Here is a 15,260-nt window from a genome sequence, read left to right as displayed (position 1 = left end):
GAATTTAATGTATAATGCTGTTAAGGGGCTTTTATTCCCCCCCCCCCCCCACCATGGTTTCTTTCATTATTAACCTTATCGCTCCTCAACCACACCAGCACCAGGTCACCTTCAGGCAATGAAGCAATGTGCACTGCCACTCAGTGCAGGAAAGGAACACAGTGAGAGTTAGCTTATTCAGGGGGCCTCCCTCAACACACACACACACCCACCCCAAGGACAGAAATAATTCACAGCACCCCTACCAGGGTGGAAGCACATCCACCAGTGTGGAAGCAGGCCATTCAGCTCATCGAGTCCACACTGACTCTCTGAAGAGCGTCCCATCCAGATCCAGCCCATCCCTGTAAACCTGCATTTCCCGTGGCCAATACTGCACATCCTTGGACTGTGGGAGGAAACCCACACAGACATGGGGAGAATGTGCAAACGCCACACAGACAAAGGCTGGAATTGAACTCAAGTACCTGGCGCTGTGAGACAGCGGTGCTAACCACTTAGCCACTATGCCATTCAGAAAGAGACAGTTTTTGCAGTCAACTGAGTCTGACTTTAGAATTGTAGTCTGTCCTATGAAATGATTATCTCAATACTGCCTCCAACCACCATATTTTAGGATTGTTTTCCTATACCAGATGTTGTCTGCGGTCTAATCTTGAAAGAAGAATGGAATTTGATATTGTCTTTATAATTTTGGTGTTCGTTTTGGTGCGGCTGTTGTACATTTTGTTTTAAATGCAATAATCTGTAATTCAAACTTCATTTTACTGTGAGATTCAAGGTAAAGTTACAAAAATGTTGACAGTCATTCAGTATTGCAGAAATTGTTTTGCATTCTGTACACATTTGAGTGATTATATAATAGGATACTTAAAAAGAAACAACTTCTGTAGCAATCATAACCTCATAACATTCTAGCATGTGCAAGTATCCCAGTGGTGTTTGTAGTGCACTTGTTTCAGTCGACTTGAGAAATGGTGTCTTTACATCATTTAAACATGTATTACTTGATCAGAGACAACTATTCTTCACTGGTTCTCAGTACAGTGATCACCAGGTTATAGTTATATTAAAATCGACCTGTTCTGACACACATCCATGGCAGGTGAGACTTAAACCTGGACTTCCTAGCCCAAAGGAAAGGGCACTACCTCTGTGCCCACAAGCCATTATCTTGCCTCCTGCCTTAGGTTTTCGGATTATCTTACCAGAACACTTTCTGGAGCAGTTGATTCAACTTTTGAGCCTGGAACTGAAGTCACCTATTGGCCAGAACAGAGAGACATTACAATCATGAGTCATAGATGGCACCCATTTTGCCCCTCGGGCCTGTACTGGCTCTTTCAACTTATTCAAGAAACTACTTCCTTTGCTCATGTGTGTGTGTGTCCACCACCCCTATAGGCAAGGCACTTTATGGGGATACACTTACTCCTATGGAGAAGAAACAGAACATGCCACTGTCACCGTTATGACTCAATACCATTAACAGTTGTGGCCTATTTTTAAGAGTCCTCTTTATAAGGAGGCTGTGTGGTGACCTTATTGGAGTTTACAAAATCATGTGGGCCACGGATAGGGTGAATAGTCACTGTCTTTTCCCCAGGGTAGGAGAGTCCAAAACTACAAGGCATAAGTTTAAGTTGAGAGGGACCCCAAGGGTAATGTTTTCACACAGAAGGTGGTGCGTGTACGGAATGAGCTGCCAGAGGAAGTGGTGGAGGCTGGTACAATTACATCATTTAAAAGGCATTTGGATGGATATATGAATAGGAAGGGTTTAGAGGGATATGGACCAAATGCTGGCAAATAGGACTAGATTAATTTAAGATATCTGGCTGTCATGGACAAGTGGACTGAAGGGTCAGTTTCCATGCTGGATATCTCTCTGACTCTAAGTAGGAAATATACTAGCCAATTTATGGACAGCAAGTTTCCACATACAGAAGTATGTTTAAAAAGCAGATTACCTGTTAATTTGTGATGTTTTGAGAGAAAATTCTTGGCCAAGCCATTAGGAGGAACTCTCCTGCTGCTTTTGGAGTAGTGCTGTGGGACATTTTATGTGCACATCTGAAGGGGCAGGTGGGGCCTTAGTTTAATGTTCAATCCAAAAGACAGTGCTGCACTCCTTCAGTCATTTCTTTGCGAACACCTGTAGGAAGCAGGGAAGAGGAACTGGAGAAAGGAACGCTAGTGATTTCCTGGAAACACCTGCCAAATATGTGATTGAGCTCATCAGCCAAACAAGGACCCACTGAATCCATGCCTAGTGTCACGGAATTTCTGAGGTGAACAATCACACTCGTTAGCAAGTGTTTGTTTAGTAGTGCACTCAATTTTATGTTCAAAGCTTTATAAGTATACCAGTCAGTTCTGCTATAATGCAGTCGTTCCATTCTTATGCAATCCCATGTTATAAGAAAATCGTGTAATAGCGGCACCATTTAAACTAATGGGGTTGGGATCGCGTTATAACCAATACACGCTTTAAAAGTTTGCACTTTAGAAACGGTGTCCCCAATTTGCCAATCCTGTTATGGCAAATTTGTGTTAATGAAACATGTGTTATAGCAGAACAACCTGTCTACAGCCTGTACATGCGGTTTGTTCATAAGGTGTGGTGCACAGGAAAGAGGGAGAGAAAATGAACAATAATTAATAATACTGGAAAATACTGGATGTAGTCACCTAGAAGTTGGTGCACAGTTTATATTTTTATTACAAGCTTGTGTAAAATGTAATACATTGCAGTTCATTCGACTTACATCTCAGGTAAAATGAGGCTCTTATTTACAGAAAATCAAAAAGCATTATGTACTGGCAGTGTTTGAAAAAATAATGTACCAGACAAGGATTCAATGTTTGAATTATTACAAGGGACAGCATAAAATACACCTTGGAACTGCAGCTCAAAGTCTACATGAGTATTTCTAAAAAATTTACACAATAAAATAACTTTCTGGATTTTTTTTTAAGCTAGAGAAAATAATTAACCTTTATTTTGTACTTTTTCAACCTACTCTTATTACAACAACGAATTGGGCACCACTTTATTTATATGCATAGAAAACACAAACATTACAAAAGCTGCAAAAGGAAATTTTGTACCAGAAATTATTTTTGTCTCTCCTTCTCTCTCACAATTTTCAAAAAGAATGATTAGTACAGACACAGGTTGTGCTAGCATACTAGACACAAACACACACGCCTTCCTCCAAACTACACACAAACTCTGCAGAAGTCATTGAAGCAATAAAAGGTTGGAGGATAAGAACTCATGTTTACATAGCACCTTTTGTGACCAGATGCCAGATTGATTGTTAATATCGAGATAGACTTTTAACCAAAGCCATTAATGGATGTGGGACAAAAGGTAGCTGCATGGTTGCAGACTGACTATGAGTGGCAGAACAGACATCAAGGGAGAAATGGATGGACTCCTTTGTTCCTAATCTGTTCTAACTAATGTTGGCTGAGGGATTATATGTCAGTTAGAACTCCCTTGCTTTTTGTTAAGAATTTTGCAAGGGCGCCTGGGTTCAGAACTCCCCAGGATGTAGCCGAGTTGTTTTGCTGTGTTAATTTTATAAAGTTACTTTTAAAAAGTTAATTACTCAAAGCACCTGGATTATAAATATGACTTGGAAACTTTAGCATTTCACTGAAACCATAAAGAATTATATATTAAACTGTGTGGGGACTCTGCATTTTAACTACTTATGACTAACACAAACTGACAAGGGATTTGAATGTTATCAGCGGAAAGCCACAATCTCATCAGTCATGACCATATGAGATGATAAAGCAGGGTCAAGAGGATCATCTTTTGCTTCTAATGTGTTGATGATTTAGGGAACTGGTGGTGTTCTAAGGAAATAAAGCAAGAGGACACAGTCTTTGGAACAAAGGGAAAATTTAGGTTTGGGAGAAAAGTTGGAAAACTGATTGAAAATATTAGCATATGTAATTGCACAGGCAACAGATTTCATCATTTCTCCCAACTTGGAGTCAGTTATTGGACAATTGCGGGGAGTCACCGTGTTTAAAGAGCAAGCAAGAATTGAGGAGTGCATCAGAGTAATTCCCTTGTGGTTCTTAATTACATTCATTCTTAAAAAAACATTTTGTGGAAAGATAAAAGAAATAATCATTAAACAATAAATGGCAAATGTTACATTTCAAGTTTTAGTTATGCTCAAGATGTACACACTGACTGTGAAATGCAGCTCTGTTTAGAGTGTCATTGTTTGCATGAAGCTTTTTTGTCCAGTATTTCAGCTGTGCCATCAGCCTGTTATCTGTAAAATAGCTCCTTTACAACAGAGGAAGGAGTTCCATATGCAATTGTTAAGCAGTCGCATGCCAGCATCCTACTGCAGAAATTGAAGTTTCATCTCCATTAGTATCCCATTGATATTTAGTCCCCATTTGATCAAGTGTAGAAATCTTCAATGAACTTAATAACCCTTTGCTTTAAGATGTAACTCTCTGCTGTAATCATATAGCATTCTGCAGTACCATTAATATACAGCAGCTCCTGTTTCTGAATGAAATCGGCTATACATTCAGATTTCTCCAGTTAAGTCTGTGGTACTGTCCATATCCTTTAAGATTGATCCAGGTGAGATATGGCTCCATACATCAACCTGTATAACTATGTACAGAATCTGCCTTTTGGCCTTTTCTGAAGAGTGGGAATTGTGTCACCATGCCAATTCAGGAAATGGAAAGGGTTGTATTCGTTCCCAAACATTTCCACAAGGTTTGATCTCAACATTTTTCAGAATTTTAAAAAGTACACCTCTCCATCAAAGAAACTAATAGCAAACTCATTCATATGATAGTAAACAATATATTCACCTAAGATTGCACTGTGGATCATCAAAGAAAATTAATCTCTAACTGTCTATAGTGTTTATGTAAATACGTCTGTGAACTTAGATTTATCTATATGTGTTACAAGTATGAATGACTTGTGTACATGGGGCATCAGTGTGTGACTTCAAATGTATATTTTTTTCTAGTACCAGCAGTTTTACATTCATTCAATGCCATTACTTCAAACAATAACCAAAGACTGTGCTTGTGTCTTTCCATCTCCCATAGATATGATTTTTGTCCCAATTCGAAAAGAAACACTAAAGCTCCTATTTAGGTGTATTGAGTGTGAGGAGTTTCACCTCAAAGAGAAGCGAATCACCTCCTTAGCAACTCTCTTGAAGCTGCATGGTGCTTGTACCCTGGCCTCTCGAGGGGTCATTTAGGCAGCTTTTGGCCTCAGTTGCTGCTCACAGTGTTAGCAGGTGCACGGATCTGCACAATTTGTCCTGCTTGTTTACAAGTCTGTTGGCGAAGCGCTGCTCAGCTGGAGCTAGGCCTGGTCTGTTCTAGACCTTCACGGGTCAAAGGAAGGTCGACGCGCTGCTCATCCATGCGCTTGGCTTGCACTCGCTGGATTAGGCTGAAGAAGTCCTCATCGGGGACAGTGGGTCCCCTTGGTCCCGGGCTGGGAGGTGCACATCTCTGATCGTCGATCCTGGATGACTGTGAGATAGAAGAAAATGAATCACCTGACACTCTTGCAACTTGAGAATCTGGTGGGGTGTGTGTTTTTTTTGGGGGGGGGGGGGGGTGGTTGGATCACTTTATAACTGGACACAACTGTAGATAGACTGGACAGCTTATGACTATTTTCCTTGAAGGTTGAGGAGATTTTGTAAGGCTATTCAAAATTCATGAGGGATCTGGTCAGAGTTAGCAGGGAGAAACGAGAAACTATTTCCACTGGTGGGTGGAATCAAGATTGAGAGGGCACAGATTTAAAGCAATTGAGCAGAAGAAACAATGGAGATATGAGCAGAAACCTTTTCATAAGCTGTGTAGTTCAGATCTGGACTGCACCAAAATTGTGGTGGAGGTAGTGATCCAATTCCTCCTTGAATGCCTCAATTGAACCTATCTGAGAAGGAAGGATCTGCAGGGTTATGGAGACAGGGCAGAGGAGTGAACAGGCTAGGGTTATTTTCCCTGGAGTGTCGGAAGCTAAGAGGTGACCTCACAGAGTTTATAAAATCATGAGGGGCATGGATAGGGTGAATAGCCAAGGTGTTTTCCCTGGTGTGGGAGAGTCCAGAACTAGATTGCATAGGTTTAGGATGAGAGGAGAAAGATTTAAAAGGGAGTTAAGAGATAATATTTTCATGCAGAGGGTGGTGAGTGTATGGAAAGAGCTGCCAGAGGAAGTGGCGGAGCCTGGTACAATTACAGCATTTAAAAGGCATCTGAGTGGTATATGATGAAGGGTTTAGAGGGATATGGGCCAAATGCTGGCAAATGGAACTAGATTTATTTAGGATATCTGGTTGGCATGGATGAGTTGGATTGAAGGGTTTGTTTCCGTGTTGTACATCTCTATGACTTTGAGTGACATGAAGTGCATTACTCATTTAGAGATGTGGACCAGACACAAAGGGCTGAATAGCCTTATTCTACTTTGTAACAATTGTGATTCTGAGTAAAGTCAGGATGAGGAAACTTCAGATTGGAGTGATGGGATTTGACTGAGATTGTGGGTGGGGGATTGGGATCTGGATCAACAAGGATTAGGAAAGAGCGAGAGGGAGAAGCGTGTAGGAACAGGAGTGTGCCAGGCTGTTAATATGTAGCCAAAAAGAGCAGTGATCCAAACACAAATTCCTGTGGACTGCCACAATGTATTTCCTTCATTTTACCATTATGATCTGATTTATGCACCTCAGCTAATTTCATTTACTCATAATGTCATTGCCGCTTTAAGTCCTGGACATTTTAATATACTCAAGCATTTGAACACATGATTGGTAAAAAGCAGGTTTTGCTCTGAGAGAGATATATTCCTCACAGCACTTACCTGACATTTCATTAACATGTTGAAAAACTCATCTCCGGGTTCCTGAGGATCTCCATCAGGTCGCAGATGTCCCATCACCACCTGGCTGTTGTTGTGCGTGATCCTCAGTCCAGGCAAGTTGCCCACGCTGGCTCGTTGATCATCTAATCTGCGGCTCTGAGAACTTGCTATCAAGTCAAAAAACTCCTCTGTTTGTGGGGATGCAATGAGTGATGGCTGAGCTGGAAAGGAGATGGTGGGAGAAAAAGAGCACTTATCAGCATCGAGACAGCAGCAAACTGTATTGGTTGGTTAAAAGGTGCAACAACTTTCTGGTTAATCAGTGTTGGCACTGTTCTCTGAATGAAAAATATCCTGGCCATTTTTCAAAGTCGTTTTTTGGATGAGATGCTAAACCAAGGCACATCTGTTCTCTCAGGTGGAAAAGAGACCCAATTACAATATTCGAGGAAGAGTAGGGGAGATGTCCCTGCAGTTCCAGCCAATCCTTCCATCTCAATCAACACTGCTAAAAACAGATTATCACGTCATTATCACTTTGCCATTTGTGTGATGTTGCTAAACCTGGTGAGCTGGCAGGCCCTCTTACACCTTTGTTAGCTGTTATATTACAAAATCACTGTCAAACTGACTTCTAACAATTACTCGCCAAATAATTTCAAAGATTCTTCAATGGCATGGGTGAGCAATTTAAATTTTGTCACTTGCCAGTACCAGGAACACAGCCACAAAGTCAGTAAGATTTGGCTGCATATTGCCGGAGGAAAGAGCAATGACTGAGAGGGTTGGAGATGCAGGATCAGCAGCTCCCATTAATCCTGCATCATACAGAGTTTTTGCTTCACTTGCTTTGTGACCAGTGGGCTTTTCTCAGTGCCAGTCTAGTTGGTCAGAATGTGCATGTTGAGGATTCTACTCTGAGGTTGCTCAGACACTCAGATTTCAACAGTCTCATCGTACTTCAGTTGAAAAAGTAGAGATTCTGCCCAGTTTCCTTCTGTTCTCAAATTCATTTTCCTTATGGAAAATAATTCCAAATCCAATTAGAACTTCATAGTTGCCACTCACAGAAGAGGACGTGGAGAATCAGTTGCTAGACTTGGTCAGACAAGGGACACATGGGTGTGGAAGAGAGGAGACTGAACACAACTCTCAAATTGGAATAAATAAGCCAGTATAAATGGCAACCACGTAACTACTCTCTCGATTGCTGTAAAAATCCATCGGGTTCCCTGATGTCTTTCAGGGAAGGAAATCTACCATCCTTACCCGGTCTGGCCTACATGCGACTCCAGACACACAGCAATATGGTTAAACTTTAACTAACCTCCAGGAAATTAGGAATGGGCTATCAATGCTGACCTTGTCTGTGATTCCTGGATATTCCATGGACAAAGAATAAATAAAATTAAAAAGGTAGGGTTCCCAAACCATGTGCAATTCTTCCTTTGTCTTGCCAAATACTCACATATTCTGTCCTGCAGAGGAGACACAGGGGGCGATGTACTCCCTGCCGTGCCATTTTGACGCTCTTCAAATGTACAACGCTGATCGTCCATACGATTACTTTGGAAACGGCTCAGTAGATCAAAGAAGCATTCTTCATCTGAAGTATCTCTGTTTACCTTCTGGACAAATTCAGTTTGAAAAGTTTGATCAAAACCAATTTAATAAAGTGTGCAATACCTCATAAATCTCTGAATGTAAAAAAAAATGAAGAATAGTTAGCCAATTAAATCTGAACTGAGTGAAACCTTAATTGTTTACACAATATCTCTCCCCTGATTAGTCGATGCAATAGGTGCTGTCTGCTGTTTGGGTTTCCTTATCTAATTGTGGATGGACCTGTCCTAGTGGGTTCACGAGACTCATTCCTGGAATCCTTAAATTGAGGAGAGGTTTGAGTACAGTTCTCTGAGTTGAGGAGAATTTGGGATAATCTAAATGGAAAATTAAAAAAAAACTCTTCAGCAGTAGATGCTGAGATGATGTTTTGCCTGGCTGGAGAAGCTAGAATAAGTGATCACTGACTCAGAGTATGAGAGATTAACCTTATTGAAACATACAGCATTTAAGGGAACTTGGCAGGGTAGGTGAGGAGACGTTGTTTCACCTTGTGGGAGTGTTTTCAACCAGACAGCATAATCTCAGAGTAAGAGGCCACCAGTTGGGGCAGACATGAGGAGTTTTCTCTCTTAGAGGAATCTGTGGAATTCATTAAGAGGCTATGTCATTAAGTATATTAAAGGCTGAAGTAGATGGATTTTTAATCAGTAAAGGAATTAAGGATTATCAGATTAGGCATAATCTCATTGAACAGTGGAGCAGATGTGATGGTCCAAATGGCCCATTACTGCTCCTAGGTCTGATGGTCTAATATGGGGGCAACCATTTACAAACCAGAAATTAGTCATTATGAACATTTGGAACTGACTGCCACATAGCCTTTTGGCAACCGAGCTAAACTAACCCTGCAAACTGAAATGCTACATTGCAGTGACATTGTGGTAACATCACTGAATGGGAAATCCAGAATCCAAGGCTAATAACATAGGGACATGGGTTCAAATTAGCATCAAAACAGAGATTGAACTCAAAACAAATCCGTAAATAAAAGGCTAGTCTGATTGTGCTTGTGTAGTAATTGTAAATCATCATAAAAACTGATCTGATTCACTCACGTCCTTCAGGGAAGGAAATCTGCCATCCTTGCCTGACATACATGTGACTGCAGACCAACAGTAATGTGACTGTCTTTTAAATGCCCTTGGGCAATTAGGGATGGGCAATAAATGCTGGTCCAACGGACAATACCCACATTCCATGAACCAATTTTAACAAAGAAGTGGAGGGTGGGATGATAGCAGCCAGCTACTTCCTCTGCCAAATCATTAAATAATATAACGAGTTTCACTGCCTGAAAATGCTGGTTATATGAATTCTGTTCTCAGTGTGCAACGTGGCAGTCACCAAATCACTTAGCCAGGCAGCTTGCAGGTTTGAAAGAAAGAACAGGCACATCTAAAAACCGCTTTTTGGAATCTCAAAGTGTTTTCCAACCAGTTAGGTTATTTTTGAATAGTAATAAAAAATGCAGTTAGTTTCTGTACAGCACAATTCTACAAAAGGCAAAATGAACAGTTTATCTTTTAGTGCTGTTGATATAGGAAAATAGATACTGGCCCAGGACACTGAGGAGAACTCTGCTGCTGGATTTACAATGGGATCTCTTACTTTTTTTGATGGGGAGGGAAGGGAGGACAGAGCCTCAGTTTTATTTATTTTCCCACAAATAGATGTGTTATTGTATGTAAGTCGTGTCTTGAGCATTTGGAACAACCTAGTAAACTTGTTAAAGCTATGTACCTGCAAATATTAAGGTGTAAATCTTGACCTTGTTTTGAACACAACAGCCGTTTAAAATGTCCCAACGATTTGACATTGCACACTCATTCATATGGTGTGCACATACTGCAGAGCAGGAATAGCATTTCCAGAAAAGAAAATCGATACATTTTACAAGCAGACCTCATTAACAGCTTGTTATGTCCTGTCTGCATCATATGTCAGTAAGTTAGCTCAGTAACAAATGCTCCTAAGAGCAATACAACACAGACACTTGCTAAACACATGGAAACAACACAAAGTCTAATCGCAGAATGAAAGAATAATTGTGGCAAAAGAGACAACTTGACCAATCGAAGGATGGATATTGTTGCCTGAAAGGAATGGAATGAAGATTTATTAGATTGATTCCTGGGGAAATGAGAATGTACTGAGGAGAGATTGAGAAAAATGGCCCTACACTCTCTGGGAATTAAATATTTTTTTAAAAAATTAACTGATGAGTCACTGCATTTATTGCCCATCTACAATTGTAGCAGTGAGCTGTCATCTTCAACTGCAACTCACAGTGGCTCAGTGGTTAGCACTGCTGCCTCACAGCACCAGGGTCCCAGGTTCGATTCCAGGTGACTGTGTGGAGTTTGCACATTCTCCCAGTGTCTGTGTGGGTTTATTCCAGGTGCTCCGGTTTCCTCCCACAGTCCAAAGATGCGCAGGCCAGTTCAATTGGCCATGTTAAATTGCCCATAGTGTTAGGTGTATTAGTCAGAATGGTCTGGGTGGGTTACTCTTCGGAGGATTGGTGTGGACTTGTTGGGCTGAAGGGCCTGTTTCCATGCTGTAGGGAATCAAATCTAATCTAATCAAACTGATATTGGTGTCCCTACACCAATGCTACCAAGGAGAGAGTTCCAGGATTTTGACCCAGTGACAGTAAAGGAACCGTGATTTATTTGCAAGTCAGGATGGTAAGTGGCTTGGAAGAGAAACTTGCAGCTGGTGGTGTTGCCATAAATGTACCGCTTTTGTCCGCCTAGAAGGTAGTGATCATGGGTTTGGAAGTTGAAAGAGCCTTGGGTGAATGTCTGTAGTGCATCTTGTAGATAGTACACACTGCTGCTACAGTGTACCAGTCAGTGGTGGAGGGAGTGAATGCGAGTGCTAATCAAGTGGGTTGCATTGTCCTGGATGTAATCGATTACTCTCCTGATTTGTAGTTGATGGACAGGCTTTAGCGAGTCAGGATAGGAGTTATTCATTGCAGACTCCTAGCCTCTGACCTGCTCTTCTGCCACAGTGCATAAAATAGCTAATTCAATTCAGTTGCTGGACCATGTTATTGAGAGTTTTTTTTATTTGTTCATGGATTGAAGGCACTGATGTCTCAGCTAGCATTTATTGTCCATCCCTAATTGCCCAGAGGGCAGTTAAGGTTCAGCTACATTGCTGTGGGTCAGGGGTCACATGTAGGTCAGACTAGGTAAGGTTAGCAGTTTCCTTCCCTAACGGACATTGTTGAAAAAACCCATCTAATTCATCAATCAGCAATGAATTCATGGTCATCATTAAACTCTTAATTCCAGGTATTTTCATTTAATTCAAATTCAATCATCTGCTGTGGCGGGATTCGAACCCGGATCCCTCAATCATTACCTGAGTCTCTAGATTAACAATCCAGTGATAATACCACTAGGCCATTTCCTTCCCCTTGATTCAGTAATGGTAATGCTATTAATTTTTCTGGTGGTTAGATATTCTCTTGTTGAAGGTGGTCATTCATGTTACACAAGTGTCAGCTTAAACCTGGGTACTGTCCATGTCTTGCTGCATTTAGACACTGACTGCTTCAGGATCTGAGGAGTCGCGAATGGTGCTGAACATGATGCAATCATCAGCAACCATCCCCACTTCTGTTTCATGAAGAGGGAGGCTTTTGGATGAGGTAAAAACAATGACTGCAGATGCTGGAAACTAGATTCTGGAGTAGAGTGGTGCTGGAAAAGCACAGCTGTTCAGGCAGCATCTGAGGAGCAGTAAAATCGGCATTTCGGGCAAAAGCCCTTCATCAGGAATACAGGATAAGCAGATGAAGATGGTTGGGCTGTTTGAAATCTGTCCGATTATGAGTAGGGTGTGCAGACCTGACAGTGTAACTATTGAGAAGGTTTGGTGGAAAAGCTGATCAACTATAATCTTACTGAAGTACAAGCTCAAGGTACCTGAATGATGCTAGTTTAGATTTTCTTCCCTTTTTCTGATAAAGGCATGGCCCTGCAACAGGTTCCACCTGATATGCGAGTTTGGGTTTTCAGTGGCAAGCATCAAATGTGGGGAAGCAGGCCAATATCAATAAAAACAGATCAACTAGTCATTATTGCATGACCATTTATGCGAGCTTGGCCTGTATAAATTGATTGCCCTGTTTCTTCCAGTACAACAATGACTACACTTCTAGTGTGCTTCACTGGTTGCAAAGCATTTCAGAACATCCTGTGGTTACAAAAGGTGCAACAGAAATTCATTATTTCATTATATAACAGTCTCAATTTGTCGTGCAATAACTGAAGCAATTTCATAGAATCACTGAATCCCAATAGTGTGAAAGCAGGCCCTTCAGCCCATCAAGTCCACACTGACCCTCCGAAGAGCATCCCACCGGACCCAACCCCCACTTTATCCCTGTAACCCTTCAACCCAGCCTGTTCAGCCTCTCCCTATAGCTCAAATCCTCCAACCCTGGCACACAAATCCACCAAACCTGTACATTTGGACTATGTGAGGAAACCAGAGCATTCGGACAAAATCTACAAAGACACGAGAAAAACATGCAAACTCCAAACAGGCAGTCGCCTGAGACTGGTATCAAACCCTGATGCTGTGAGGCAGCAGACTGCTCCTGACTGTGCATTACATCCAAGCTATTAGCAGACTTTGGGCTAAACTGAACCTACATATGGATGAAGGCATATTATCTGCCTGACAACAGTTTTAAAAATATTTAATGGCTTTTTCCATGATTATTTGCCATTGCTTGGCTTTTTGTGCTTTATAGCTTAAATGGATATCACGGAATGGTTTGCAAGAGGTATTCTACACTCAGGATTGAATAAAAATATGTTCTGTTTATAAACTGAATGTCTGCTGTGGCTCTCACTTGACAAGTCAATATATGTGCCCTGCTTTTTTTTTAATCATGTACAGTTTTGATCACATTACAGGAGTAAAACTTTAAATTCAGAGTGCAAGGTACAGAAATTGTGATGAGTTACTACTCCTGGATTCCTTATATTCAGGCTTTAATGTTATTCAGATGGATATCAAGTGAATTCTCTGGATTGAGATAAGCTCAATCATTTGGCAGAAGAATATGAATTTATCTATGTCCACGGGTCAGTTGGCTTCATGAAGAGGGAATCTTGCCCGACAAATTTACGAGAATTCTTTGTGAAGGCAACAAGCAGAATAGATAATGGGGAAGCAGTGGATGTAATTTATTTGGATTTTCAGAAGGCATTTGATAAGTTTTCACACATTAGGCGACTTAATGAGATAAGACCCCATGGTGTTGTGAATGGTGTAGCATGGTTAGGGGATTGGCCAACTGAGAGAAGACCGAAATAAGTGTCAGCCTGTAACTAGTAATGTGCCACAGGGATCAGTGCTGGGGCCACAGTTATTTACAAGATTTATTAATGACTTGGATGAGGTAAATGGATGTACAATTGCCAGGTTTGCAGACAACACAAAAATAGATGAGAAGGCAAGTGGTGAGAATGATTTAGAGTTTACAAGCGGATACAGACAATTAAGTGAGTGGGAAAAATCTTGGCAGATGGAATATAATGAGGGGAAATGTAAGGTTATGCATTTTGGCAGGAAGAACACAGGAAACTGAATGCTATTTAAAATGGAGAAAGACTGCAGAAAGCTGAGGAACAGAAGGATTTGGGAATCCGCATCCATGAGTCACAGAAAGATAGCTTCGTGGGTGGCATGGTGGCACAGTGGTTAGCACTGCTGCCTCAGCGCCAGCGACCCGGGTTCATTTCCTGCCTCAGGCGACTGACTGTGTGGAGTTTGCACGTTCTCCCCGTGTCTGCGTGGGTTTCCTCTGGGTGCTCCGGTTTCCTCCCACAGTCCAAAGATGTGCAGGTAAAGTGAACTGGCCATGCTAAATTGCCCATAGTGTTAGGTAAGGGGTAAATGTAGGGGTATGGGTGGGTTGCACTTCGGCGGGTCGGTGTGGACTTGTTGGGCCGAAGGGCCTGTTTCCACACTGTAATGTAATGTAATGGAAAAGCTTTCATGTTCAGCAGGTAATAGGGAAGGCAAATGGAATATTGGCCTTTGAAAGGGAACTAAACATAAAAGCAAGGAGATTTTGCTAAAACAAAATAAGTAAGACCACAGCTGGAATATGGTGAAGAGTATTTGGGCCCCTGACCGAAGGAGAGATTGGACGTAGTCCAGATAAAGTTCACTCGACTGAGAAGTGGCATAAAGGGACTATCTTATGAAAAGGGGTTGAGTAGTTTGGGCCTGTACTCATTACAGTTCAGAAGGATGATTAAAACAAACAAGATTCTTAGGGGGATTAATGGAGTAGATGTGGAAGGATAATTTCCTCCTGTGAGACAGTCAAGGACCAGAGAGTATAATGCCAGAATAAAGGGTTGCACATTTAAGATCAAGATGAGGATGAAATTCTTCTCTCAGAGGGTCCATGGAAATTCTTTACTGCAGAGGGCTGTCGAAGGTGGGTTATTAAATATATTCATGGCTGAGATTTTTAAATCGGTAAGGAAATCAAGGGTTGTAGGTGAAAGGCATGAAATGGAATTCAGAGTTCTCAGATGAGCCATGCTCTTACTGAATGGAGGAGCAGACCCATTGAGCTGAATGGCCTACTCCTGCCCCACATCTTGTGGGCAGAACTGCAGATCGTACTGATTCACCATCCCTGCCTCAAGGTAACAAGATGCTCATGAATTCTGTAATAAGATGGAGGGAAAAATCCTAAAGT

General features: G+C 41.5%; 1 protein-coding gene across 2 annotated transcripts in view; it reads right to left on the bottom strand.

Moving 5' to 3' along the window:
- Positions 1–2,697: 2,697 nt before the first annotated feature.
- Positions 2,698–15,260, bottom strand: part of LOC122564955 (G-protein-signaling modulator 1-like) — a 28,991-nt gene continuing 16,428 nt past the window's right edge. For both annotated transcript variants that reach the window (XM_043720512.1, XM_043720513.1), the window contains 3 exons: positions 8,361–8,520; positions 6,893–7,113; positions 2,698–5,547 (listed from right to left, as the gene is read on the bottom strand). In XM_043720512.1, coding sequence (XP_043576447.1) covers positions 5,365–5,547; positions 6,893–7,113; positions 8,361–8,520 — 564 coding nt within the window. In that variant the 3' untranslated portion in view covers positions 2,698–5,364. The remainder of the gene's footprint in view (positions 5,548–6,892; positions 7,114–8,360; positions 8,521–15,260) is intronic.

The sequence above is a fragment of the Chiloscyllium plagiosum genome, chromosome 30, assembly GCF_004010195.1.
Source record: "Chiloscyllium plagiosum isolate BGI_BamShark_2017 chromosome 30, ASM401019v2, whole genome shotgun sequence".
NCBI lineage: Eukaryota > Metazoa > Chordata > Chondrichthyes > Orectolobiformes > Hemiscylliidae > Chiloscyllium > Chiloscyllium plagiosum.
This window is presented reverse-complemented; position numbering and strand designations above follow the sequence as displayed.